The sequence below is a fragment of the Pelecanus crispus genome, chromosome 2, assembly GCF_030463565.1.
Source record: "Pelecanus crispus isolate bPelCri1 chromosome 2, bPelCri1.pri, whole genome shotgun sequence".
NCBI lineage: Eukaryota > Metazoa > Chordata > Aves > Pelecaniformes > Pelecanidae > Pelecanus > Pelecanus crispus.
In genome coordinates, this window is record NC_134644.1 from 160,077,399 (window position 1) to 160,102,205 (window position 24,807).

Below are 24,807 nucleotides of genomic sequence, written 5' to 3' on the forward strand. Positions count from 1 at the left end.
CAGGAATTGGAAACATGATCGGTTGAGGTGGAGATCTATGGTCCAGACCTCTGCTCTTGTTCTAACTTGGACTCATTGAAGGTTTCTATGACTCTGCCTGGTTCAGTGGGTTAGCAGCACCTGCGTTGGATACAAGTTGTATTATTCATACCACCACAAGCTTTGAAAGCAATGCAGCACATCTAACAAGATACGCAGATGATTTTTAAGTTACAGGATCACACCTCTCATCATATAGTTGAGAGGCAACAGACAATACGGTATAGTTGGACCACAGCTATTCCATTTTACAAAGGCACTGGAGAGCGCCCTTGTTGTCCCCTTACTTGGATCCTGCCCTGACTCCTGCTTTGATACCTTTGTTGAGCTACTGCCTGACAGCTGGCAAAGATAAAGCTCCCCTCTCCAGAGGTCAATTACACTGAGCATTTCCAGTACATGACCACAATACAGTTGCCTGAGGCATGACTGGGGAGTAATCGGGACAAAGATATGTGATCTCCCCACAAACTAAAATTGCACAGGATGGTAACAGCCGCACACCAATATTTAAAACAGAGATGAAATCCTGCCTGGATGCCCCTGGAGCAGGAGAGAACACATCAGTCTGCAAAGAGATACTGCTTTATTGGCTGTATGAGTTATAAGGAACTACTTAGAAAACTTGGTATGCTTGCAAGAATTGCAAGAGGACACAAAGGCATCCACGCCTACTTTGTTGAGGGCAAACCCACTTCTAAGTTAACCCACTTCCAATGTGGTTTGACAACCAGATGACATACAAAGTTTATGGACAGAAGGCATGTTAGTGCAAAACGATTTGAAGTTGAGTCAAACTAATTTGTTGTCCATGTTGGGCCACTGCAGTTGCAATCAGTTTCAGTGCTTTTCAATAACCTCCTGCAGAGGACAATTACATGACTGGTCACTGTGGTTTACATGAAACAAAAATGTTCAATATTCCAGCTATGATTCTGGTCCAAGGTCAAATTAAGCAACTTCACTTTTCTGCACTCAGAGAAAGCCATTAATTCTTGAAAAACAGCAAGCTGCGTATTTTTTTTAAAAACTCATGTATCAGTCTAGAATTAGCAAGTCCTCAAATTCTTTGGGAAAGCTGTTTAATCATTTTGATATATCTTTGAGAGATACTATCAAAAGATACTGCTTCCCACAGTCTCTCGCTACCAATTATAATTGCAGGTTTGTACAAGTGAGTGTTTCAGACTGTGATTGTTTATACTATTCTTTTACTGTGGGTAATTCATCGAGGTACAGAATGGATCCAGCACATCAGAGCTTTTGCCATACAAAAGTGTTAACGGCACTGCAGTTTACAGCGTTTTTTTCTGCCAGATGGATGATCATATTGGTGTAACAGTTCCCAGCAATTTTTGCAAGTCAGCAATAGACTGTACAAGATTTAGTGGATGCTGTTTAGCTAGAGCTTGCTTACATAAAGAGTATGCAAATACTTGCTTACTACTGAAGGATTCACTCAGATGGGATGTAAAAAAAGATATTGTACTTTGCCTTAAATCTTCAAGACTGCTATGGCTAAGAAGAGATGAAGTTTTCACCTTTTCCTGTAGGTTGTATTCTGACATCTGGCATTCCACAACAAGTAAATGCTCAGATACTGTAATTGTTATTTTACTGACAACTAACTAGCTCTCTAATAAAGGGGAAAAACAAACAAACAAAGAGTCAGTCCTGAAGCACACCTGGTGAAAATAAACAGTCTGTCAGGGAAATGAAAGCCAGGCATCAATCATCAAATTCAGCAAAATAAAAAGGCTCTGTGAGTTCTTCAGAAGTGATGTCTCTGAAGGTCAGAACTGTATTGCAACAGTAGGGATTTGTAAGTAAATACTGCAAGTTTTTCAAAGCAGACTTCTCAGACTGGGGTTGTTCAGCCTGGAGAAGAGAAGGCTCAGGGGAGAACTTATTGCAGCTTTTCAGTACTTAAAGGGGGCCTATAAGAAAGACGGGGTCAAACTTTTTAGCAGGGCCTGTTGCAGTAGGACAAGAGGTAATGGTTTTAAACTAAAAGAGGGTAGATTCAGACTCAATATAATTTTTTACGATGAGGGTGGTGAAACACTGGAAGAGGTTGCCCAGAGAGGCGGTAGATGCCCCATCCCTGAAACATTCAAGGTCAGGCTGGATGGGGCTCTGAGCAACCTGATCTACTTGAAGATGCCCTGCTTGTTGCAGCCGGGTTGGACCAGATGACCTTTAAATGTCCCCTCCAACCCAAACCATTCTATGATTCAAACACTACAAGTCTGGATCACGTATGGAAACTGAAACAGACTCACATGGGCATATATTGTGCTCATTTAGGTTGTATTTTCTGGATGTAAAAGTATTTGTGCCACCAAATCACCCAGAGAATTCATTTTTTAACTAAAATATTAACTAAGTATCAGTAAAAACTACAAGCTCAAGAGGCACACAGTTTTCTGCTTCATCAGCCTGGTGTATTTTGTGTGTGTTTTGTGGGTTTCTTTAAATACGCTTATTACTCCCTCACATCTTAAAATGTTCATCTCTTCTAGTACAAAACACAACACCATCGCTAAGCACATGGAAAGTCAATACTAAAGCTGCATTGCTCAGATCTCAGAAACCAGGAAATGTCAGCTTTCAGGCTGCATGAGCGCTCTCATCTCTGTCCTTTACTCATATATATTACCACAGAGACTTCGGCTATGTGTTCATATAGTGGCTGCTCAAATACATCAGTTATCCTACCTTGTGGAAGACTGCAAACAGCAAACTGTTGGAAGGCAGGAGAGTATTAGGAGCAAATATGCTTGTCTTGCATTCACACTTCTCCCCAAGCACTACTTTTGGACAAAGGGAGGATTCTAGGCTAGATGCATCTTCGGCCTGATGTAGCACACCACAGCTACTTCACTGCTTTAAAGATGCATATAGAATAAATTTGAAAACCACGTGTACTGAGGTTTGAGAGAGAATCCAGGAAAATTATTACAACACATGGAAACTGCATATTCAACATATTGTTTGTAAGAAACAAAGCTTACTGATAGTTATTTTCTATATAAGAAATGACAGTGTACTTCTAGTTTGATAAATTCATTTTTAAATAAAGCAATAAGAGAAGAAAATTAAATCTTCCATAAAAGTGTACTCTTGACTCACAGAATAGCAGCAGCCCCTCTAAACAGACATTCCCTTTACACAGAGAAATGTGTAGTGCAGCCAATAGAGCGACTCATAACAATTAAGCATTGCATATATTCCTAAAAAAGGAGACCGAACACATGTTTCTGTACACACATACAGCACAGGTGTTGATGACTATGATTATAACCGCTTGACACCTTTCATAATCATCAAGTGTTGCTGAACCACAACCACTGAGGCTGAAAATTTCCATGTCAGTTACTTTGCATCAGACAGTTTTGGTAGGCTTAATTGTTGTTGCCAAAATTTCAATGGTTTTCAATATAAGGTCAAGGAATTCAGTTAAAAGAATTAAATAACTGTTGGGAGGAAGAAAAAAACCCCCTCAGTTTCTAGGCGGAAAGCACAACTTGAGAGTCAGCCTTTGTACCAACACTGCTGTCTTCACAAAGATCAACCTAAATTTGTTCATGTTAGAACCTTTAAAGCATTTTAGTCTGCAACCACTCAACAGACCCACTCAAAAAGTCATTTCAGGAGACTGTGCATGCTCCAACCCCAGGCTAAGGGACAGAGTCATCCAAGCCTGGCAATGCCTTCATGGAGCCAGATACAATAAGAGAAGAAAACTGTCCCTCCTGTACTTCTAAAGGTTTCCACTACTGGAAAAGATGACTGTTCAACAGAAGAACCAAAAATCTGAAAACAGAAGAAAAAAATTTTAAAAAGACTAAGACTAGGACAAGAAAATGATAGAAGGTCCCAGTTAGATATGACCAAAACAGAGCCTGAATTTGCAGTCTTTTGAATGCATATTCATCAGTATCTGAAACAGAAGACTCTCTAGACTTCCTCTACTGTTGCTGTGAAATTTACTGGCAAAATGAAGCCCTCATTGTCCTCCAGTGACTGGTCCCTGTAGAAGATTAGAAACCATCACATACATCTGTAATCATCATAAGCAGTCAGGGACAGTTCCACTGAATTCTGCTCTGGTGATGAGCAATGTGGGAATCAATGCAGTTCAACACCGTGAATTAAAGTTGCAGTTTGTGGGTGCATATGCATTGAAATACATATTCCTCCACTGCAGTACCACAGACCATTCCCTCATAAGGCTCCACCGTGCTCATGGCCCAGAAAGAAGACTGCTCATGAATACTCCACACAATCGTTTATCTAGCCTGAGAGCTGTGCTCAGGCAAAGCTGTGTCATGCTGCAACAGTGCAGATCTACAAATTATGAAAGCAATATTAAAGATACAGGACATTAGACTCAGACAATCCAGTGTTGGTGTTTCTCCTTGAACCATTCACACAGCAGTTTAAGATTTAGCCTTGTCAAAAAAAAAGTCTCGTACAGTTCTATGGCCAATGTATTCTTTGGATCTGAGCGGGTCACACTTTCTGCTTTTTCTAAAGAAAATTCATGCACCAAGACAAAATCTCCTGGAAGCCTACAGTCCTTGAACTACTTTTCTGTATGGACAGAGAACACCTGAAGTTCACAATCTGAATCCCTCAAGAGCTTTTGCAAAATCTCAAACCCTGAGATTAGGTAATCTATTTAAACCCAAAGAAGCCATAGGCACAGAAAAAAAGAAGCAATGGCATTTGCACAAGTAGAATATACCCTTGACTAAAAATGGGACAAACACAGCCAGCGTGAACCGTGTTTTCCTTTAGATTGATCTGATGTCCGCACTTTGCAGCTTGAAGTCCCATCCCAGCAACCCAGCATTAGATCAGGCACTACTTCATGTAGTGTATGGAGGCCAAAGATAGCTCCATGGTTAAAATCCTTCTATTGATATGATCCAGGCTAAATCAGTTCATGGCCACACATTTCTGAATTCGAAAAAATACTTGAAGTGTTATGCCTTCTGAATAAATGGTCTTCAAATAGTTATTTTCATTATCATTTTTATGACAGTGCAAGAGCCACTTCTGATGTTACAAATGTAAGGAAATGCATAGCATGACACAAGAATTAGATATCTGCCCTGCAGTGCTTTTTACAGCAATTCCCAGGCAACAGCTCTAGAAGTCAGTCTCCTACCAGGCTGTTAAGTTCTGGTACCTGTCCCAGCAAGAGAGCATCACATGCAGCTTCAGCACCAAATGTTTATCTGATCTAGAAGGAATGTGTAAATAGACACGGAAAACAGATGGTATTAATAGGCTATGTGGGGACTCTTGTACAGAAATGATGCCTAAGAAGAAAATTAAAGGAACGGCAGGTATGTGAGCATGTATCAGCATCCCACTGGACTCATGAGAAATGTGTAATAATATTGTTTATAGACATCATCTTTGCATATGTCACATTCGGTACATTTGCAAAATTCAAGTCACAGGGGAATTGAAAAGAGAAGGACTTTAAATCTCAGAGTTAGACTTTCTATATTACATGAATCTAGCCTAACACGCTCTCTGGTCAAACACAGGAAAATATAATAGATTCAAACCCTAGAAGAGCTGTCAGGAAAACAGACATTACACATAGAAATTACTAACTGGTTTTACCATGTAGGTTCCTAAATACAAGTACTTACCCCAAATGTGATGTTTACAACAGGGGTACATCTAGTAGCATGCAAGACTGCTCACAGCCAGCTTGAAGTGGGATACAAAGATTAGTTGCCCTTATGTCAAAAGTTTTACCCTAGACCTAGTCTGACATACTGATTGAACAAGTTGAAAAAAACACGTGTAGAGCACAGGAAGAACAGCTGGGTAACTGGCAGATTATTTTATCTGTAGTTTTGCTAATTAGTTTCTCCCGCTATGTGGGGTGCCTAGTTCAAGGCTCATTTGAGCTTCCCAGGGGCCTTTGCTTCTGAAAGCGTAGTATCTCAAGAAGAAGAAAAACAAAACCACGAATACAAATCACCCCCTACCCAAATTCACACAACAAGGTTGTAGAGTACACCGGAATCTAGAGATTGCAAATATTTCTGCTAAAGGACCACTGTGACCATACAGCCTGGGTACCACATGTACACATGCTTGCCATGTATTTTTCCCACCCACCTTTCTCACCTTTTACAAACTCGATTCTGTCAGCGTCTACCCTTTTTCCTAGTAAGCACTTCCACTGCTGAATGACCTGCAAAGCCAGGATTCATTTTCTGATTACTGAATCACTCAAGCTTCCAACTTCAGCTTTTGAACGCACACTGTTGTCCTGCTAAGTCCCTATACTCAGTTATCAAGTCACCTATCAACCTTCCTTTCAGCAGCTTCATCTCCTGTAACATGATAACACAAGGCTCATCTTCCAAGCTTGGGAAAAGGCTGGGCTCTGCCTCCCATCTACTTCTACGCTATTCTTAGAATTAAAACATCACAGCTGGACACAGTATCCTAGTAGGCAACTTAAGTGACCAGACCTGTGTATGTTACAACAGTCCCTGCTACTCAATACAACTTTTATAGCAAGAGATTACATTAGCCCCATTAGCTTTGCATTTAGAGTACATATAATGTGGCCGCCTACAATAACTCCCAATTCATTTTCTTCTTTGACAGCCTACTTTCCAAGGGAGAAGAGGCCATATCTGTGGGTTGAAGGGATTTCTCGTATATTGCACTACATTTGGCTACAATAAAACAAATTTTGTCAGAACCATTTAGGTAGATTATTTATACCAAACTTGTACCATTAACCTGTCCTGCTAATTGTTTGCTACCACATCAACGGCAACACTTAGGCAACCAGCACAGAAAGTCTGAACCATGCTGCACAACCAGCTAAACCAGGGGACACCAATAAAGGCCCTTTTCATTAGCGTCTCCCTACTGCGTACGAGCGTCTGTCAGTGAACCAGCCTGACTCCAGCATGCAGCATACGGAATTAAAAGGCACATGTGTAATTAAGATGTCATGTGATCCTAAGCTGTATGCTTTGGGGGGCAAAAAAAGATACTGCATTCCGCATGGTAGCTGTTAACTACTAAACGTGTACCCTTGCCAATGGAAAAGAAAAAAGAAAGAAAAAAGTACCGGGTTAGTTTGACAGGCTGGGAATCAAGATGACTGGTATTAACTATACAATGCAATTCTTTGTTGACAGAAACCCAAATTAACTGTTCCATTATTTTGGCAGAATTGGCAAGAGGCTAACAGGTCTGTAGCTCCTTGTGTTGAGTGTAACAAAAAGAAAAAAAATCCCAGACCATAATTTTTTAACAGAAAGAAGCTTTCTCCATGACATGGACTTGGAATGAGTCAGTATGATATGGGTCTAAATATGGCTTAATGTGACATAAAAAAGGACTGTACACATCTGTGAATGGCAAATTCAGAAGTAGATTAGCTTAGGATAATGGTTACAGGTGACATTCATCACAATCAAGCTGTCTTTTGTTTGGTTTTGATAAGCCAATATATGACAAGCTTTATCTACATGCGTGTAACATCCATAAACCAATGGACACAAGCATTTTAGCATTGCAATTTAACTAGTGCTTGACAGCAGATTGGATTGCAGTACTTCATAGATTTGATATGCTCCTAACAGACTGTCACATTCCTGGCATTTCTCCAGATAGTGTTTATACTTAACAACAGCAACAAAAAATTAGAACACGTAGCAAACATTTCCTTATAGGCCATTTGTGATTATTCTACATTTGGCACTGTTTTTTGAACAGCCTTATTAATCCATCTTCAGGTTCTGAGCTGTTATATTTAGATCAAGAATAAGTACTGCAAGATAAAATCTTGGTAACCTATGCAAAACAAATATTAAAAAGTGTACATTCAAAATGACAGTCAAGGAAAACCTTGACTAAATAGAACATCTGTGCCGACATTCAAAACCCAAGTGGACACGGTCCTGGACAATCTGTTCTAGCTGACTCTGCTTGTGCAGGGGGGTTGGACTAGATGATATCAAAAGGACCCTTCCAACCCCCAAAAAATCTGGGATTTGGTGATTTTGACCTGCAAACAGGTAAGTAATCTCATTCTGCAATTCATTGCACCCAACAGAACCTGCCGAGAAAGTGACTGGGATTTATACACATAAACTTGTTGGGGGGATGAAACATTTCTGTAAAAGACCTCCCTCTAATCACAGCACAGTGTCACCAGGCCCTGTGCAATGCAGATGCCCTGTCAGTACAGTTGACAGGACTGGGATTACGTTGACAGCTTGTCTCAAATACACGGCACGCTGACAAAAGATACACATTTCCTCATGGGTATTATTGTTCGGCATTTCACAAAAAGGAACAAAACCTCAAAATTCCCCTTGGGGGGAGCATTTGGGTTTTTTAGTCAGTGATTAAGAAGCAACATTTTTGTCTGTGGAACTTGAAGGCTTCTCTTACCAACATGGTGGGCAGGAATTCCACTGCACTTCAAGCAGAGCTATTGGGGAACGGGGTGAGGTCTGCACAGCCTGGTGGGTTGCAGGCCTTTGAGGTTCTGAAGACTTCTGTGGGATAGCTCATGTTCTGACATGGGTTTTGGGTTTCTCTGGGGTTTTTTATTTGGGTTTGTTTGAGGCTTTTTTCATCCTTTAACCCTGCTTCTGCTGTAAATATGCAGCAATGTAGTCCTGAAAGACTAAAATCCACAGCAGACTGTAATAGCAGCCCCTGAAGTTCAGTAAGAGCAGAGCACCTGATTTTCAGCAGCAACACAGCCCTCAAATGCATGCATTCCTATATTGGATTATGTTACAGTAGCTGTAGTTGATAATAAGCCATTAGAACAGGAGTCCCCAAGTTTTATCTGAGGTTAACCACTTCATGTTGATTGCTGTATAACAGAGTTTGCCTCTGATAAGTACTTTGGGGCTGAGTAAGGTTAATGAAACCTCAGGGGAGGGAAGACTGTATTTTGTTGCATTTTTTTAAGGAGTCATGCCTTTAGTGCACCTTGTTAAGAAGGTTCATGAATTAATCTACATGTCCATGTTTCAGACCAAAATGGCTTATTAAAATCCTACTTTTTTGTGTGTCTAGGCTCACATTTGTAAGTGTAGGGCTTCTGTTCACAGATAACAAAATCAATTAAAAGACGCAAGTTCCTCACAGTGGATTCCTCTTTTTGAGTAGCAAGCAATTCTTCTGGCTGCACACAGAAGGACTGAAAGGCTTCTCCTGCATCAGTTAAGTGTTGATCACCACTCGGATCTGAGGAATCACATAAACACTTCACAGGGTATGCAGATCCTTGTTGGGTGAAGGGCTGAAAATCAATCCCCGAATGCAGCAAGGGCTTGGACACAATCCAGCCTTTTTTTGTTGTTGTCGTTCCAAGAGCTCCTTCCACTGAATTCAGAGGAAAATGCTGGAGCTAGGTCCTTATATCTTTGCTAAAAGAGCCAGGTATTTGTGACCTCCCTCCACTGTGCATTCTGTGATAACAAGGATAAAGTTCAGTGTCAAGTGCACTGTACCGGACCCTGTCAGACTTTCAACCTGTTCAATTAACTATATCAAATCAAACAATAATTTTCACTGGAGCCCTGGGAGGCACTTCTTTTTTAGTGAAGGCTATTCCCTCGGCAAATCTTGACTTTCAGAGGCCAGCTGGTTTAGCACTTGAGTGGTTCAAAAAAAAAAAAAAAAAAAAAAAAGCTTTGGATTTTATTTTTATTATAATATGGGGGAGGTAGGGAAGAGAGGAGTGCTTTTTCCTCCAGTCTCTCTGCTCTCTGTAAAAGGCTCAGCCGGCTGGGCTGATATTTCCAAAACCAGAATCATTTTCAAAGAGGGCCATAAAAAAATTAGGAACGACTAGCTAATTAGAAGAGACTGAAAGCTAGGGGTAAGGACTGGCTCGTCTGACACCCTCCTGAGCGCAGCCGTGGCGGATTACAGAAGATCGGGCAAAGGCGGACGCTGTGCGGGGACCCCCCTGCGGGGGCCCAGCGGGGCCGCCCCCGCTCGCCCAGCCGCGGGCAGCGGGCAGCGGGCAGCGGGCAGCGGGCAGCGGGCGGCCAGGGCCCGGCGCCGGGCGTCAGCCTGTGCGCCAGCTCCGCCCCGAGGAGCCGAGCGGTGCTGCAGCCCGGGCCCGGCGAAAGCGAAGGTGGAAAAGGCACCGCTCTCCCAAGCGCGGTTCCGATTCTTTGCCCGGGAAGCAGAGAGGGCTGCAGGCGGCGGCTCCGCCTCGCTCAGCGGCAGCGGCAGCGGCAGCGGCGGGGCGCGGGCAGCCGCGCAGGGCGAGCCCAGCCCCGGTGGGCAATGCCCCAGCCCCGACAAAGGCTCCGGGGGAGAGAAAGCGGAAAGCAGCTGAGAACGCGGACCATGACAGAGGGCAGAATTTAGGATACGAGTCAATCCGTTTGTCAGCGATTTGGTGCAAGAATGGATTTGTTGGCTGCATATGTATATATAAAACTACAGAGACGGTGGAGAAGCTGGAATCACAGCATAATCTGCAGAGGGCATCTGGCTTGAGAAGAGCTGCAGGGGATTAGGCAACGGTGAGAGTTGGAGGTGAGAAGGAACGCATTGAATCAGGGAAGTTGCCCGGTTGTGTAGGGAGGGCGTCAGGAACGCCAAGGCGCAGCTAGAGCTGAATTTGGCAAGGGATGTAAAGAACGGACTGGATGATTTTAAAGGTCTTTTCCAACCTAAACAATTCTATGAGTAACAAGAAGGGCTTCTACAGGTATATCAACCAGAAAAGGAAGGTTAAAGAAAGCATACCCCCCTGATAAACAAGAATGGTGACCTAGTATCAACAGACGAGGAGAAAGCAGAGGTACTCAACACCTTCTTTGCCTTAGTCGTCACCGGCAACCTCTCTCCTCGCCCCTCCCAAGTTGATGGACTGAAAGATGGGGACCAGGGGGGTAAAGCCCCTCCCACTGTAAGGGAAGATCAGGTTCAAGACCACCTGAAGAACCTCAATGTACACAAGTCTATGGGACCTGATGAGATGCACCCCCGAGTCCTGAGGGAATTGGCTGATGCAGTTGCCAAGCCACTCTCCATGATACTTGGAAAGTCATGGCAGTCAGGTGAAGTCCCTGCTGACTGGAAGAAGGGGAATGCTGTGCCCATGTTTAAAAAAGGGAAGAAAGGAGGACCCTGGGAACTACCCACCTGTCAGCCTCACCTCTGTGCCTGGGAAGATCATGGAACAGATCCTCCTAGAAGCTATGCTCAAGCACATGGAGGACAGGGAGGTGATTCGAGACAGCCAGCACGGCTTCACCAAGGGCAAGTCCTGCCTGACCAACCTAGTGGCTTTCTATGAAGGAGTGACTGCATCAGTGGACAAGGGAAAGGCAATGGATGTCATCTACTTGGACTTCCATCAAGCATTCGACACAGTCCCCCACAACATCCTTCTCTCTAAATTGTGGAGATACGGATTTCGGTGGACTGTTCGATGGATAAGGAATTGGTTGGATGGTTGCATCCGGAGGGTCATGGTCAACAGCTCGATGCCCACATGGAGACCGGTGACAAGTGGAGTCCCCCAGGGGTCCGTACTGGGACTGGTGCTGTTTAATATCTTCATCAGTGACACAGACAGTGGGATCGAGTGCACCCTCAGCAAGTTTGCAGATGACACCAAGCTGAGTGGTGCAGTTGACGTGCCAGAAGAACAAGATGTCATCCAGAGGGACCTGGACAAGCTGGAGAGGTGGGCCTGTGTGAACCTCATGAGGTTCAACAAGGCCAAGTGCAAGGTCCTGCACCTGGGATGGGGCAACCCCCGATATCAATACAGGCTGGGGGATGAAGGGATTGAGAGCAGCCCTGTGGAGAAGGACTTGGGGGTACTGGTGGATGAAAAGCTGGACATGAGCCAGCAATGTGCGCTTGCAGCCCAGAAAGCCAACCGTATCCTGGGCTGCATCAAAAGAAGCGTGGCCAGCAGGTCGAGGGAGGTGGTTCTGCCCCTCTGCTCTGCTCTGGTGAGACCTCACCTGGAGCACTGCGTCCAGCTCTGGGGCCCTCAGCACAGGAATGGTCCTGTAGGAGCGTGTCCAGAGGAGAGCCACAAAAATGATCCGAGGGCTGGAGCACCTCTCCTATGAGGCCAGGCTGAGAGAGTTGGGGTTGTTCAGCCTGGAGAAGAGAAGGCTGCGAGGAGACCTTACTGCGGCCTTTCAATACTTAAACAGGGCCTATAGGAAGGATGGGGAGAATCTTTTTAGCAAGGCCTGTTGTGACAGGACAAGGAGTAATGATTTTAAACTGAAGGAGGATAGATTCAGACTAGGTATAAGGAAGAAATTTTTTACAATGAGGGTGGTCAAGCACTGGAACAGGTTGCCCAGAGAGGTGGTAGAGGCCCCATCCCTGGCAACATTCAAGGTCAGGTTGGACGGGGCTCTGAGCAACCTGGTCTAGTTAAAGCTGTCCCTGCTCAGTGCAGGGGGGTTGGGCTAGATGATATCTAAAGGTCCCTTCCAACCCAAAGCATTCTATGATTCTATGAATTGCAGACTGATCGGATGAGAGAGATTAAATATGCGCTCCCTCATTTGTGTTACAAAACAGAAGTCAAACTCTTGGCCATAGCTTCCTTCAGGTTCAGATTTCAGGAGAGCTTCCTTCTGCGTTTCATCATTAGGTTAGCTGTGTTGTTAGACTGGGGAACACTGCCAAATAATTATAAGATTACACCAAGACTAAATCCCCATATCACGCATAGCACATGCTGGCAAGCAACAAGCTGAAATAAAAAGAATCGGCTCTAGCTGCTCACCGATATCACAAACACACACCCACTAAGCAGCAAATTAATTCACTTCTTCAAAGTGAAGAATGGTAAGGTCCTCTAACAACTCCTTCACTTAATCACTGAAGTTTTCCCCATCTAAGTTTTCCTTACCTACAACTGAGCCATAAAATTGACTTTGTGTCTGCACAGCAAAGATGACAAATACTCCTTCCCAGACAACAGCACAAGTATTCTGAAAGCAGACCCTCCAGTACCTCCCATTTTTGTCCTGGTTCCCACTAGAATGGGAACCAGAACTTCTGAAACACTGCAGGAAATCCTGACCTGGTGGGAAATGAGAGTCCAGCAGTACTAACCAGCAGTTTAACCAAGCTGAAAAAATAAGTTCCAGACTGAACAGATACAGCAGAAGTTTTAAAAAAGCAACACAGAATTACAGCTTAATGAGACTTTGGTGAGGGCACAATACTTAGAATCAGCACAATTCATAGGAAGGCCTAAATACTCTATGGCCAGTTCTAAGCTAAGGACCCCATCCTTTGAGTGGAAAGATTCCAGGCTGTTATGCACCATATTGAAGTAGTTCATCAGTATTAATCAAGTGGGAAAATAAAAAAAAAGGAAATAAAGAAGTGCCATCAGGGTTAACAATTCTACATCCTATGGCTTCAAGCTGTTCCTTGGAGGTCTCCAAGTAACAACAATGCTTCACCCTGCCTAGCTGCTACACAATGGGATCACACAGCCTAGTGATCAATCAAGGACATGGTAAAGTGATCATGTAATCGCTAACAGCTAGTGATGGTTCCAAAAACCTGTAGAAAAAGAACTTCCTAAGAAATAAAATGAGAGCATAGAGCTTCAATATTTGACAGTGTTAGAACTATTAATAAACACCCCTGTAAAGCAGCTGAAGAAAAAATAGTTGATAAAAAGCATGCTTCATCAAGAACAATGTGAAAGGTCACAAAACAAAAGAAGGTGGACAAAGGAAACAGGGCGAACATAAAAGGGGTGTTTTCATAACATCTTCTCTTAGCTATATTACATTCACAAAATTCATCTGTTTGGAGATATCCCTCACCCCTCCACTGATTACTTCAGCAATTTACTCTCTTACCCTTGGTCTTATGAATCCCACTTAAGTTGGATGCCTGAGTCACCCAAGATAGATAGGGTATGCACTCAAAGGGTAAATCAGTAGCTCCTAAGCTTTTTGGCTCTGTCAGTGGATCATGATCAGTGTTCCGTTCTTCTTGCAGACACACTGCGCAGCCTTATCAGCAAACTAGGAAATACCACAAAGCTTCACAATATGGTTTGAAAATTCCTGAAATAGGCTTTGCTAAGACATTTGATACAGTTTTCCATATCTTACCCTAATTCACATTTTTAGCTTCCCTCTGAGTAAGAAACAGAAATTGATTTTGAAACTGGCTGCCACAGTGAGAGGTTCTGGGGGTAAGTTTTACACGATACTGACGTGAATCAGTGTTTTGTAGAGACTACAGTGGATCAGGCTTACAAAGACTGTACAACAAAGATCTTTTCAAGGAGAAGGGTGAAAGATGATACCATCTCAAGTTAGTAAAAGTTGACTAAAATAAATAGAACAAGATTAAATTACAAATGCAAAAAAAGCCTTGTGTTAGAGGGAAGGAATAATCCAATTATCATTGCATGTAATTATGAAACGTTAATTCCCCAACATCTGACAGCACTTGAGGAGTAAGTACTGAGGAGCAAGTAAACACTGCTTCAAATGAAGAGCAATATACCTTTTTCTCCTGTCACCTAAATACTCACACTCTAAGTGTACAGAACTTACGTAAGCTAATGTGACAGGGAATTTCAAATCTGAAGCTAAAGGACAAGAATTATTTCAGCCTAGAGAAGAGAAGGCTGCGAGGAGACCTTATTGCGACCTTTCAATACTTAAAGGGGGCCTACAGGAAAGATGGGGAGAATCTTTTTAATAAGGCCTGTTGTGACAGGACAAGGAATAATGGATTTAAACTGAAGGAGGATAGATTTAGACTAGACGTTAGAAAGAAGTTTTTTACAATGAGAGTGGTCAAGCACTGGAACAAGTTGCCCAGAGAGGTGGTGGAGGCCCCATCCCTGGCAACATTCAAGGTCAGGTTGGATGGGGCTCTGAGCAACCTGATCTGGTTAAAGCTGTCCCTGCTCACTGCAGGGGGGTTGGGCTAGATGACCTCTAAAGGTCCCTTCCAACCCAAAGCATTCTATGATTCTATGATTCTATGAATTATACTTTTCAGTTCAAAGATGATGTGGATTCTGTGTTATATATCAGGTAGGAGTAAAAGCTACAGCAAAACCGGCTAACGTGGCTCTTACTGAATTCTTATATAGCGACAGAGCAAAGAAAAAGAGGCAGCTAGAGTGCAATTCAGTTCTGAGTATGCTGCAGAGCAATCGTTTATCAAACCATGAGAGATCTTCCCAGGTAGTTACAAGTGGAGAAAGCATACCAAGGAAAAGCAGCCGGACCCAAGAAATACCCAGTAAGACAGGAAACGGTGTAAAACATTCATCAGCTACTTGCACAGCAGATCTCACAGCTGATAACTGAGCAGGAGCGTGGAAACTGCTCATTCTGAATTTAGTAGATATAGAAGCAATAACATTAATATGTCGTTAGCAAGCAAGGCCAAAAATGCCTCAATCGCCCTTCAGCAAACAGAACAGATGATAATATCACTTCTTCCACACAGGATTTTATGTGACAAATAATAGCATTAGACACTCCCCACTGGTTTGCGCATGGAAGAGAAGATAGCTCCACTTCATGACTAATTGACTTGATTTCTTCTTATGCATATAGGGCCTAGTTCTATGCACAAGCAGCAAGTTGGTTTAGCAATGAAGACTTTGTCATGGCGGCTAGCTAGAAAACCTTCTCCTGTTTCAGATTAAAAAATAAAACTAATAAAAAGATGACTTTCTGCCGTAATACTCCAAAGATTATTTTCCACAGAAAAGCCAATTTATCAGAAAATAATCAAGTATGTTAATACGTTAATACTTAAGTTACAACTTCCATGAAGTGTTCAAGTGCCTCATTGTCCCCTTCTCAACAGCAGATGAGCCTTCCTGGTCATACCAGATCTCTCATGAGCCATTACAATTTTGTCTCCTGTTATGGGAGTTTGCTATATATTGCAGGAGCTATAATCTGACTGAAAAGCCAGACTCAGGAACCATTGCTGAGACATGAGAGATTACTTTCATGCAAAATTTTCTCTATCGGTAAGAGACTGAATAACAAAAAAAAGATTTCCACTTTCCAACTACGTGGCTCATGCAAATTCTTTCAATCCTATGGTATATAAACACAGGGTCACATTAATATATTTCTGATATTATTTTCCATGCACAAAGAACAGTTGCCACATATTATGCAAACAGGAGCCTTATCCCAACACCCATCACTCTTTGATGTGTTCCACATGTTAAAAATTTGAAAGCAGCCAAGTACGAAACAGGGAAAACACTTAAGTCCCTCACATTTTCCAACACGAGCATCACAGCTCCACAAAGAATGCTGCAAATAAGTCTGACCTTATCCAGGCAGCAGAGTAAAAGCTCTCTCCAGGGTGAAGCAGTGATTTTATTTTTTTAAACTGCAGATGGATGTAGTCAGGATTGATCTGACAGCCCACCAACCAACATTTCTGTTAAGACCTCACAGAAAGAGAAGGGAAAAGTGGCATAAATAAGGACTGTGGGCAAGGCTGGTTTAAGCTTTGCACCACAGAGAAGGGAAGGGCTTCACAGAGGTGACTGGAGATGGAAGTTGCTTCTGCGACACCACTATCAGATCAACACTGCTTGGGAGGAGAGATCTGTTGTGCTGAAGAGCACTGTCACATGCAAAACAAGGAAGATAACTAATATTTTATCAGAAATACCCTCCATTTGGACACAATGAAGGTTCTTTTTGTTTCTATTAAAAAACTCTTTTCTTCTTCTGTGAATAAACTAGATGCTTTCTGAGATATATGACAGTGCTGCAGAACACTCAAAACTTGCTACAGGTTTGGGACCAAACAGAGAAAAATGTGGTAAGCAAAACTTTAATAATGCTTTAAAGGAGGCTAAAGTACTTCCCACAATACCTTGCCCTGGCCCAGGACCTTCTTCACTGGGTACCAGTCCTACACCTGATCGTAAAAGCAGTCCTCTACCAATTACAACCTAGAGGGTAGGTTGTGACCAGTTTATAAGGGACAATAAAACTATGTCCAATAGAATACGCTAAGAAAAGGTGCTGGTTTGTGTAGTCTTCTGCTCTGTAACTATAGTAGGATTTGAGAGAAGACTCTGGAGGGCTACATGTCAGGTAACACAGACGGGGAAGCATTGGGGTGAACATGTATTGAGGTCACCTTACAGATGACCTCATTTTGCTTCATGCATCAGGCCTCGCATTAGGTGTGCTGTGTCACTGGCACTAGAGATAGTTTGGGTCAATGTGATACTCATCAATAATGCAAGGATGAAGGATAACAAAGTTGGACTCACTTGCCAAGGGAAGGATCAGGAAGTGAGCAGAAGCTGTTCCAAATGAAAAGGACCCATTAACAGGAAGACTCAGCTGGCTCAAACACCACATTTAACAACACTGGTATCTTTATCTATGTTGCACAGATGCCAAAACATATCTGGTGAGGATGAACATGGTCGGAGGTCACAACATGGTAACTAAAGCCACCTGGTTTTGGTCACCCTTCCTGCCCCAGAGGCAGGAATGAAACCCAGGCCTCCTGCACTCTACTGCATACCTTCCATCCCCAAGTCACCGCACTGGTTGCGGCACAAAACTCAGCTGAGTTCTGTGAAAGGGAATAATTAAACTATATATGTTCTGGAAATCTGAAAGGTATCTGACAACACTTTGAGAAGAAAAAGAAGCCCTTTCTCTGTATGTAGAGAGTCTGAGGATCCAGTGTGCTTCCTAAGAATACCAGAGTAACCTGAAACAGAGACAAGATTTCTCCAGATTCCAGTGTAGTATCTTAAACCACAAGACCATCCATTCACCAACGTGCTAAATAACTTGAGCATTTCAGCTGATGTGATAAACCCCTAATATTTGCAAAGATATTATTGAAGTGAAAAAAATACATCAATTCAGATTTTAAAAGCAAGATTTTATATGAATTTCATAAAAATGTATGTCAATATAGCTGATTTAATGCAAGCATCTTTAGAGGTTACAGAATTAGGTGGGTTTTAAGGCTGTTTGTAGCAGGTTTTCAGTGGCAATTCGTATTTCATGTTCCAAGGTGCTGTTTGGTATTTTATGAATATTCATAAGTTCTGGTCCCTTCTAAAACTAAAAAGAGGTTTTTCTTGAGTCCTGTTCCTTTCCTCCTTAAAAGTTTAATTTAAAAAGGCTTGAGTCCTTTCAAATTCCTCCTATTAAATTCCTTCACTTGGACGAAGGTACCTCTTGGGTATTACTTTGACAGAATGAGGTTTGTTTAATGATCATAGCATTAAAACCTCATGCTCTGAAGACATGCATTAGCACACTGGGGAACACAGCGTAAAAACAAGAGGTAAAACAGGGCTTCTCTCTTTCCTTTCTTTCAACAAATCACACATCAATAAGCAGTTACTTAGACATCTTCTTTACTACTTTGTCAATGGACCATTTTCCCCAAAATGGTTATTCCTCAGTCATTCTATGCCCAGTCTTGCCCCTGTTAATGCTGAGACATTGCAAAAATCTTTATTTGTTTCAATGGTACAGGATAAGACCATCAAAAAACAACTGATCTCTCAAGAACTCCCTAGTCATTTAAAAGTACCACTGTCTGGCAAATTCACAGTCACAAATGCACACTGAAAGCAAGGTCCATTTCTAAGGTTTGTCCCCTGGATTGTTATAAAATGAGTGTAAAAAGCTGGCCAGTCAGAGCAACTTCTGTCTCCTCATACTGCTGTAAACGCCAACACCAGTTGTAGAGCCTCCAGTGATACGGCCCTACCATTACACCGCTTTCTTTTTTGTACAGGCCACTGTCATCTTTGTTCTTCCCTTTCTATTGTCTTATTTTTCCTACCACTGCTAATTCCTATCAGGTGCCCTTAGATCTTGCTCAGTATTAGTCCTCCAAATTCTTTTGGGTCTGGCTGTGGGTCCAACACCATGAAAATGACCTCTGACCTGTTGCTGAATAAGTCAACTTAACCAAATACTCCACTCTCTGAACTCAAGGATTTTGTGTATAAAAAACTCCCCCACTTTCCTATTAGACCTTTCCGTATTTAATTCTCCCTAACTGGCTGCAAAATGCATTTCACTGGTTCTGAGGTACTCATTAAGTACTCAGCAAAGCATAGGGCCACAGAAGAATTCAGTTTGGAAGGGACCCCAGCAGATTTCTAGCCCAACCTCCTGCTCAGAGCAGGGTCAGCTGTGAGATCAGATCAGGTTTCTCAAGGTTTTATCTAGCTGGGGCTTGAAACCTTCCCAGGACAGAGACTGAGCAACCTCTCTGAGCAGCTTGTTCCAATGGCCAATTGTCCTCAAGGGGAAAAAGTTTCTCCTTAGGCTCAGCCTCAGCCTCTTGTTTCAACTCAAATCTGGTATCTCTTATGCATCGCTGTGAAGGGTCTGGCTAGATCTTTTTGATAACATCCTCCTACAGACTGGGGGCTGCTGCTAGTCCCCCCATCCCAGCCTGGCAAGTTGCCTCTTCCCCAGGCTGAACAAGCCCAGCTCCCTCAATCCCCTGCTCACAGGGCAAGCGCTCCAGCATGGAAGAACTGGAGTCTTAAAAAGTGCACAGTAAAGGGGAATAATGACTATCCTTGATCAGCTCGCTATGCTCCTGTTAATACTGCCCATGATTCTGTTAGCATTCTTTGCTGCAGGCACAATACTGGTTCATTTCATCTTCCTGACTATCAAGACCACAGGTCCTCTTCACCAAAGCTGCTCCCCAGCCAGCGAGCCCCAGGCTGAATGGAGCTCAGCCCTCCCAGCTGCAGAACTTTGCATTTGTCCTTGTTGAACTTCATAAGGCTCCTGTTGATGCATTCTTCCAGCCTATGTCTGGTCCCTATGCTTAGGTCCCTACAAATGGCAGCCCTACTCTTGAGTCTATTGACTGTTACTGCCAATTTAGTGTCATTGCAAATCTGATGAGAGTACACTCTGTCCCATGGCATCCTCAAGATCACTGCTAATATGAAGATCTTTTTTCTTACTAGATAAATCACCAGATTAAGCATTTTTTGCTTATACATCTGCAGCTGCTCTTTGTCAGGAATAGTAAAAAGGTATAAAATCTCCACAAAGAAAAGGACATTTTGAGTGGCATTTTTGCCCCCAACTCAATAAACTGTAATCAGCAACTAATAGTCCCAAGTAAAATGCCACACTTTTCAACACCTATGGTTAACAACTCTTAGATACGTTTGCCCAAGACTATTTTCCTGGCTCATGACCACGCCTTAGATTTTATCTTCAAATAAAGTTTAAATATCCTTTTCATGTCACTTTCTTCAAGCTCTTTTCCATCATATTTTTCCGTATCAAAGCAGCCTGTAAAGTCATTTTAATTCCTGAGAAATTTTGAACAATCATCACTTTTCCACAGCCATATCTGGAAACAGTTACACTACCTTGGCTTAATCTTCACATTAGTTTCCGAGCTCCTTTCATGCTCTACTTTTTTTGAGACACAAATCCACTGTTCTATCCCCTTATTAGATTTCAAATAATCAGAGTCACAGGGACCAACAGCACTGGAAATATCCTCCTGAGTTATTGATTTCAATCATAATATTATCACAGTATACTTTTATAAAATCCGTACAAACACTGATCGCATTTCTTTTTTTCTTTGGTAGTTACTGAATTGAAGTTATTTTCTTTCCTGCAGACTTACTTTCTAACACTCTTTAATACTTTCCTTATACGTCTTTTCTGTAAAGTAAGAAAGATTGATCTTGATTCTTCTTTTTCATAGAGATCTATAAACTTGGAAGTTTTGCACATCTGCAATGAAAGTACAAGGTTTTCCATCTATGTTTATGTTGAAATGAAAACAACTTTTTCTTCCTTTCAACTTCATCTCACAGTGCCTTAATTCTAAAAAGAGACAATATGATAGTAAAACACTACTAGAAAAAAATTTTAAAATGGCTTCAATTTTTTCTGGTAGCGCTCTGGATGCAGTCAGCTCTGTACACATGGGTGGAGACAGAGACTACATTCCTATTGACTACATTCAACAGATGATGACTTAGAGGAAATGAGCACAATGGTTATGTACTAAAACTCAACACTTAACCAAACCAATACAAACCACCTCTCACATGTAAGTGTGTATGCGTAGTCATGGCTACATAGTAAACAAATATCGGTAGTTTAGTTTGCCACGTTTGCAATCATTCATATATTATCACAAAGGAAAGAATAGCAACAGGAGTCAATGGAAAAATTTGAAACGCTACAAGTACACGTATACGAACAGACACCGATTGAAACATGCATTAGTTAACAATACATTATTATTAAGACTGAGATTTGTATGTGAAACTCAAACCTCTGCTTGATATTAAATGGCTGAATGCCAGTTCCCACTTTTGTACACCACCACTTCAGAGAAAAAAATTAGTGTTCCACATTAAACTTTTTACAGATTAGTTACTGCCTGGGATATGAGCAAAAATGCTATTCGACTACCAAGTTACATCTATATTTATATTAACCCAGTTACTCTGCTAAACTGATGTCAGTTCAAAATGGTCAGCTAAAATAGCACTACAGCAAACTGAGTAGGAGTTAACAAGTCAAGCAGATCAACAAAATCAATATCAACTTCTAAAGTAAATAGGAAAATAAAATACAATGATGCTTTTTAGTACATTCTTCTAAGACAAGACACCAAGTGTTGAAGGTTTGGAGGTCCTGTGGGTATTTGGGGGACAAACCATGATAGAACAAACAAGTATTTTTTAGACTAGACAAGGAAAGTATGTGCAAGTAGGAAGCCCCTTATGCAATAAAGGAAAGGCTGCAAGAAAGAACGATCGTTTGCACTCAAGCTACACTTGGGACAGAAATCAGTTTCATTGGCTGGAAACAGTAGTTTAGATTGGCACTAGGAAAATACCAACTTTAAGGACCATAAAATACTGGAATAGAGAGACGTAAAAATCTCCTCCATTGCAAATTTTCCAGAACAAAGTTAGACAAACATCTGTCAGAAATGAACTTGCTGTATTTATCCTGCCTCAGACCTAGGGAGGGTCTCAGTTGGGCTTGCTTCCCATCCTACATGTTACAGACTCTAAGTTTAATTTTTAAAAAAAAGGCAAAAAAGAATATGAACTCAAGGTGAAACACCTCGATGAAAAAAACTCATTTACGTTTTTCCCCACAGGACATTAAGAAATGTTTAGGGGTTTTTTTTATTTATTTGGAATGAACAGGGCGTGGCCCTTACACACATACGGACTGACTTCTTTCCTCATTACATTAACCGTGAATAATCTGAAATTTATCTTTTAGAGAGATGGGGGAATCACTCACCACATCCTATGAAAACTGATATATTCCCCCCTGCTCTAAACCTTGCAACTCTCTAGTCATACAATCAACAAAAACCCCTCAGTGCACAGTCAAAATCTATTAACAACAAAGTAAAACAATTTGCCAGATTTCAAGTAAGTAAAATATTTCTGATAGTGCATACTTTACCAGTTATGTCATGCTGTTTGAATGACTCACTGTAGATTTGATACTGATTAGGGCAATGTTTCTTCAGCCATTTGCACACATCCTGCTGGGTCCATAACGCCACAGGCTTGGTCAGCTTCACAGTCCCAGACTAGAAACACAGAACGAAGAACAGAAATGATGTTTAGTCCACACATGAGTTTCAGAAATACTAATCTGTGACATCCATATATGATATTAAAATAATAAATGCAAGATAAGAGCTGCTCTGACTGGCAGATATCCAGTAATCAGCAGCATGTTACACAAGGCGCAGCTATTCAAATACATCACGCAGGAATCACACACAGTGAAAGGTTCTTTAACATTATTTTGTATTGCATACATGTTCCTTGCATCACAGAAACATATTGCACCATGTTTTACTTGAATAACAGTTTGAAGAATGACCAACTCTGACTGCACCCAAAGGGCAAGAGTTGCAGCCTTTGAAGCCTTCGAATTCACAAGAGGGATGTATGTTTGTGTCCCAGTTTGGATATAACCATGGAAGACCAGGAGTATCCTCAGGCCAGGCATGTTCCTCAACTACAACTAGAAAAGATCTTGCAACAAAGCCCTTTAGTACAAACAAGCTTGAAGACTGGTTCTGTCTGGGAAAAGGAGACTACACACCAGTGGAGGTAGAGCTGGTGATATTGGCTCGCACTGAGCATTTCAGCTTACATCGTTCCTAGTTTGAGTGACATGTACAAGCAGTTTTAGTTTTTCTGCTTCCTTTTTACCTTTAACACTCCTACAATCACCGTTAGGTGAAATAAGTAGGACTCCTGCTCAAAACAGTCGCTTCTTTATAAATAAATAAGACCACTGTTCAATACTTTCCTGAAAATTCAATCTGAACAAATAGATCAACGGTTTATACATAAAACAATCATAAATTAAGTCAATTGTATTATCATATGTATAAAGTCACATTTCATTTAATCAAACAATTCACCTTTGTATGTACACTTGTTTTTAACCATATAAAAATGCTGAGTTCTAGACAACCTGAAGTGCAGGGATTTAAAGCCTCTTGTCAAAGTAGGCAAAACAACAACAAAAAAAAGAAAATATATTCAAAGTGATTTCTTTTTTTTTTTTTTTTTTTTTGCAACAAAGTCTGCCCAGGAGACTAAGAAAATCTGAAATAGATGGGCGGTTATTACCAACAATAAATGTTTAACATTGGACACTGTTGATGTAAGTGGGTGTGAACACCAATGTATCCATTTACTTCATCAGTTCGTCAAAGAACTGAGTCTACGGATAAAATCAAAGTATCTTTGTTCCCATGCCATGCATGCAGAATACCTGTCCTCCAGCTCCTCGGTGGTGCAGAAGGTTCAAGAGAAGTTCTTCTGCACAAATTTGAGGTGAAGGGGAATGTCATCTCAATCATTCTTCTCCATTAGGACTCATGGTGGATTCCCTCGATATTGCCAGCCAGGGTTTATCCCAGTATTTACACAGATGTATTTTGTCAGACAGACCTTTTCAAAGTTGCTCTGAAATGTTCCTTTACTAGAAGCCCAAAGGACCAAAGCAGTTTTAAGCTAGGGCTTTGCATGTCCTATTAAGTCGATAAAGTATATCATGCAAAGATACTAAGTTAGGGCCAGGGAATATGGCAGAGCTAAAATTCCAACAGGCAAACAGTTCTTGGATTTCCCATAGCCAATTTTCCCTCTCTCTTTTTCATTGCCTGGGTAGAAGTTAAATAAACAGCAGGAAAATTATAGTTGAATATATAATACAATGCACATCCCTTAGCTCAGCCTTTTTTGTTTTGAACAGAAACACTCTCGCCAGAAACACAAATCCTGTCTCAAACACACGAACAGGCACCATTCACTTTTAAAGGTATCACAATAAAGCACAAAACCACCCCAAATAATTTATTTGCATCTTTTGTTGCCACCCACCAACCTGCAGCAGACAGAAGCCTGACTGACGGACGTGATGTCCACAAAAAATTAAACTTCCAGAGGTGCTGACGGTGCACTATAACCAGGACAGCGCTTGCTCTACCACCATCCTTTGTGAGAAGCACATTGGTCTTCTGCACATACAGAAACCTGCTCTGGACACCCCATAGGTCTGGAGAAGGGGCAACGTCTGTATGGAGAGCAAGTGCCCAGTACCTGTTCCTCATGCAACTAGGAAGATCAAAGGCTCCTCTTTGAACTTCTTTAGCCTACTCATTACTGCTATTTGAGTCAAA

At 41.8% G+C, this 24,807-nt stretch overlaps 1 protein-coding gene across 1 annotated transcript in view; it reads right to left on the reverse strand.

Annotated features, from left to right (window-relative positions):
* The window catches only part of SAMD12 (sterile alpha motif domain containing 12), a 192,590-nt gene that overhangs the window by 123,389 nt on the left and 44,394 nt on the right, over positions 1-24,807 (reverse strand). Inside the window, 1 exon segment of the mRNA XM_075705077.1 lies at positions 22,563-22,692. Within this exon segment, the coding sequence (XP_075561192.1) occupies positions 22,563-22,692 (130 nt within the window).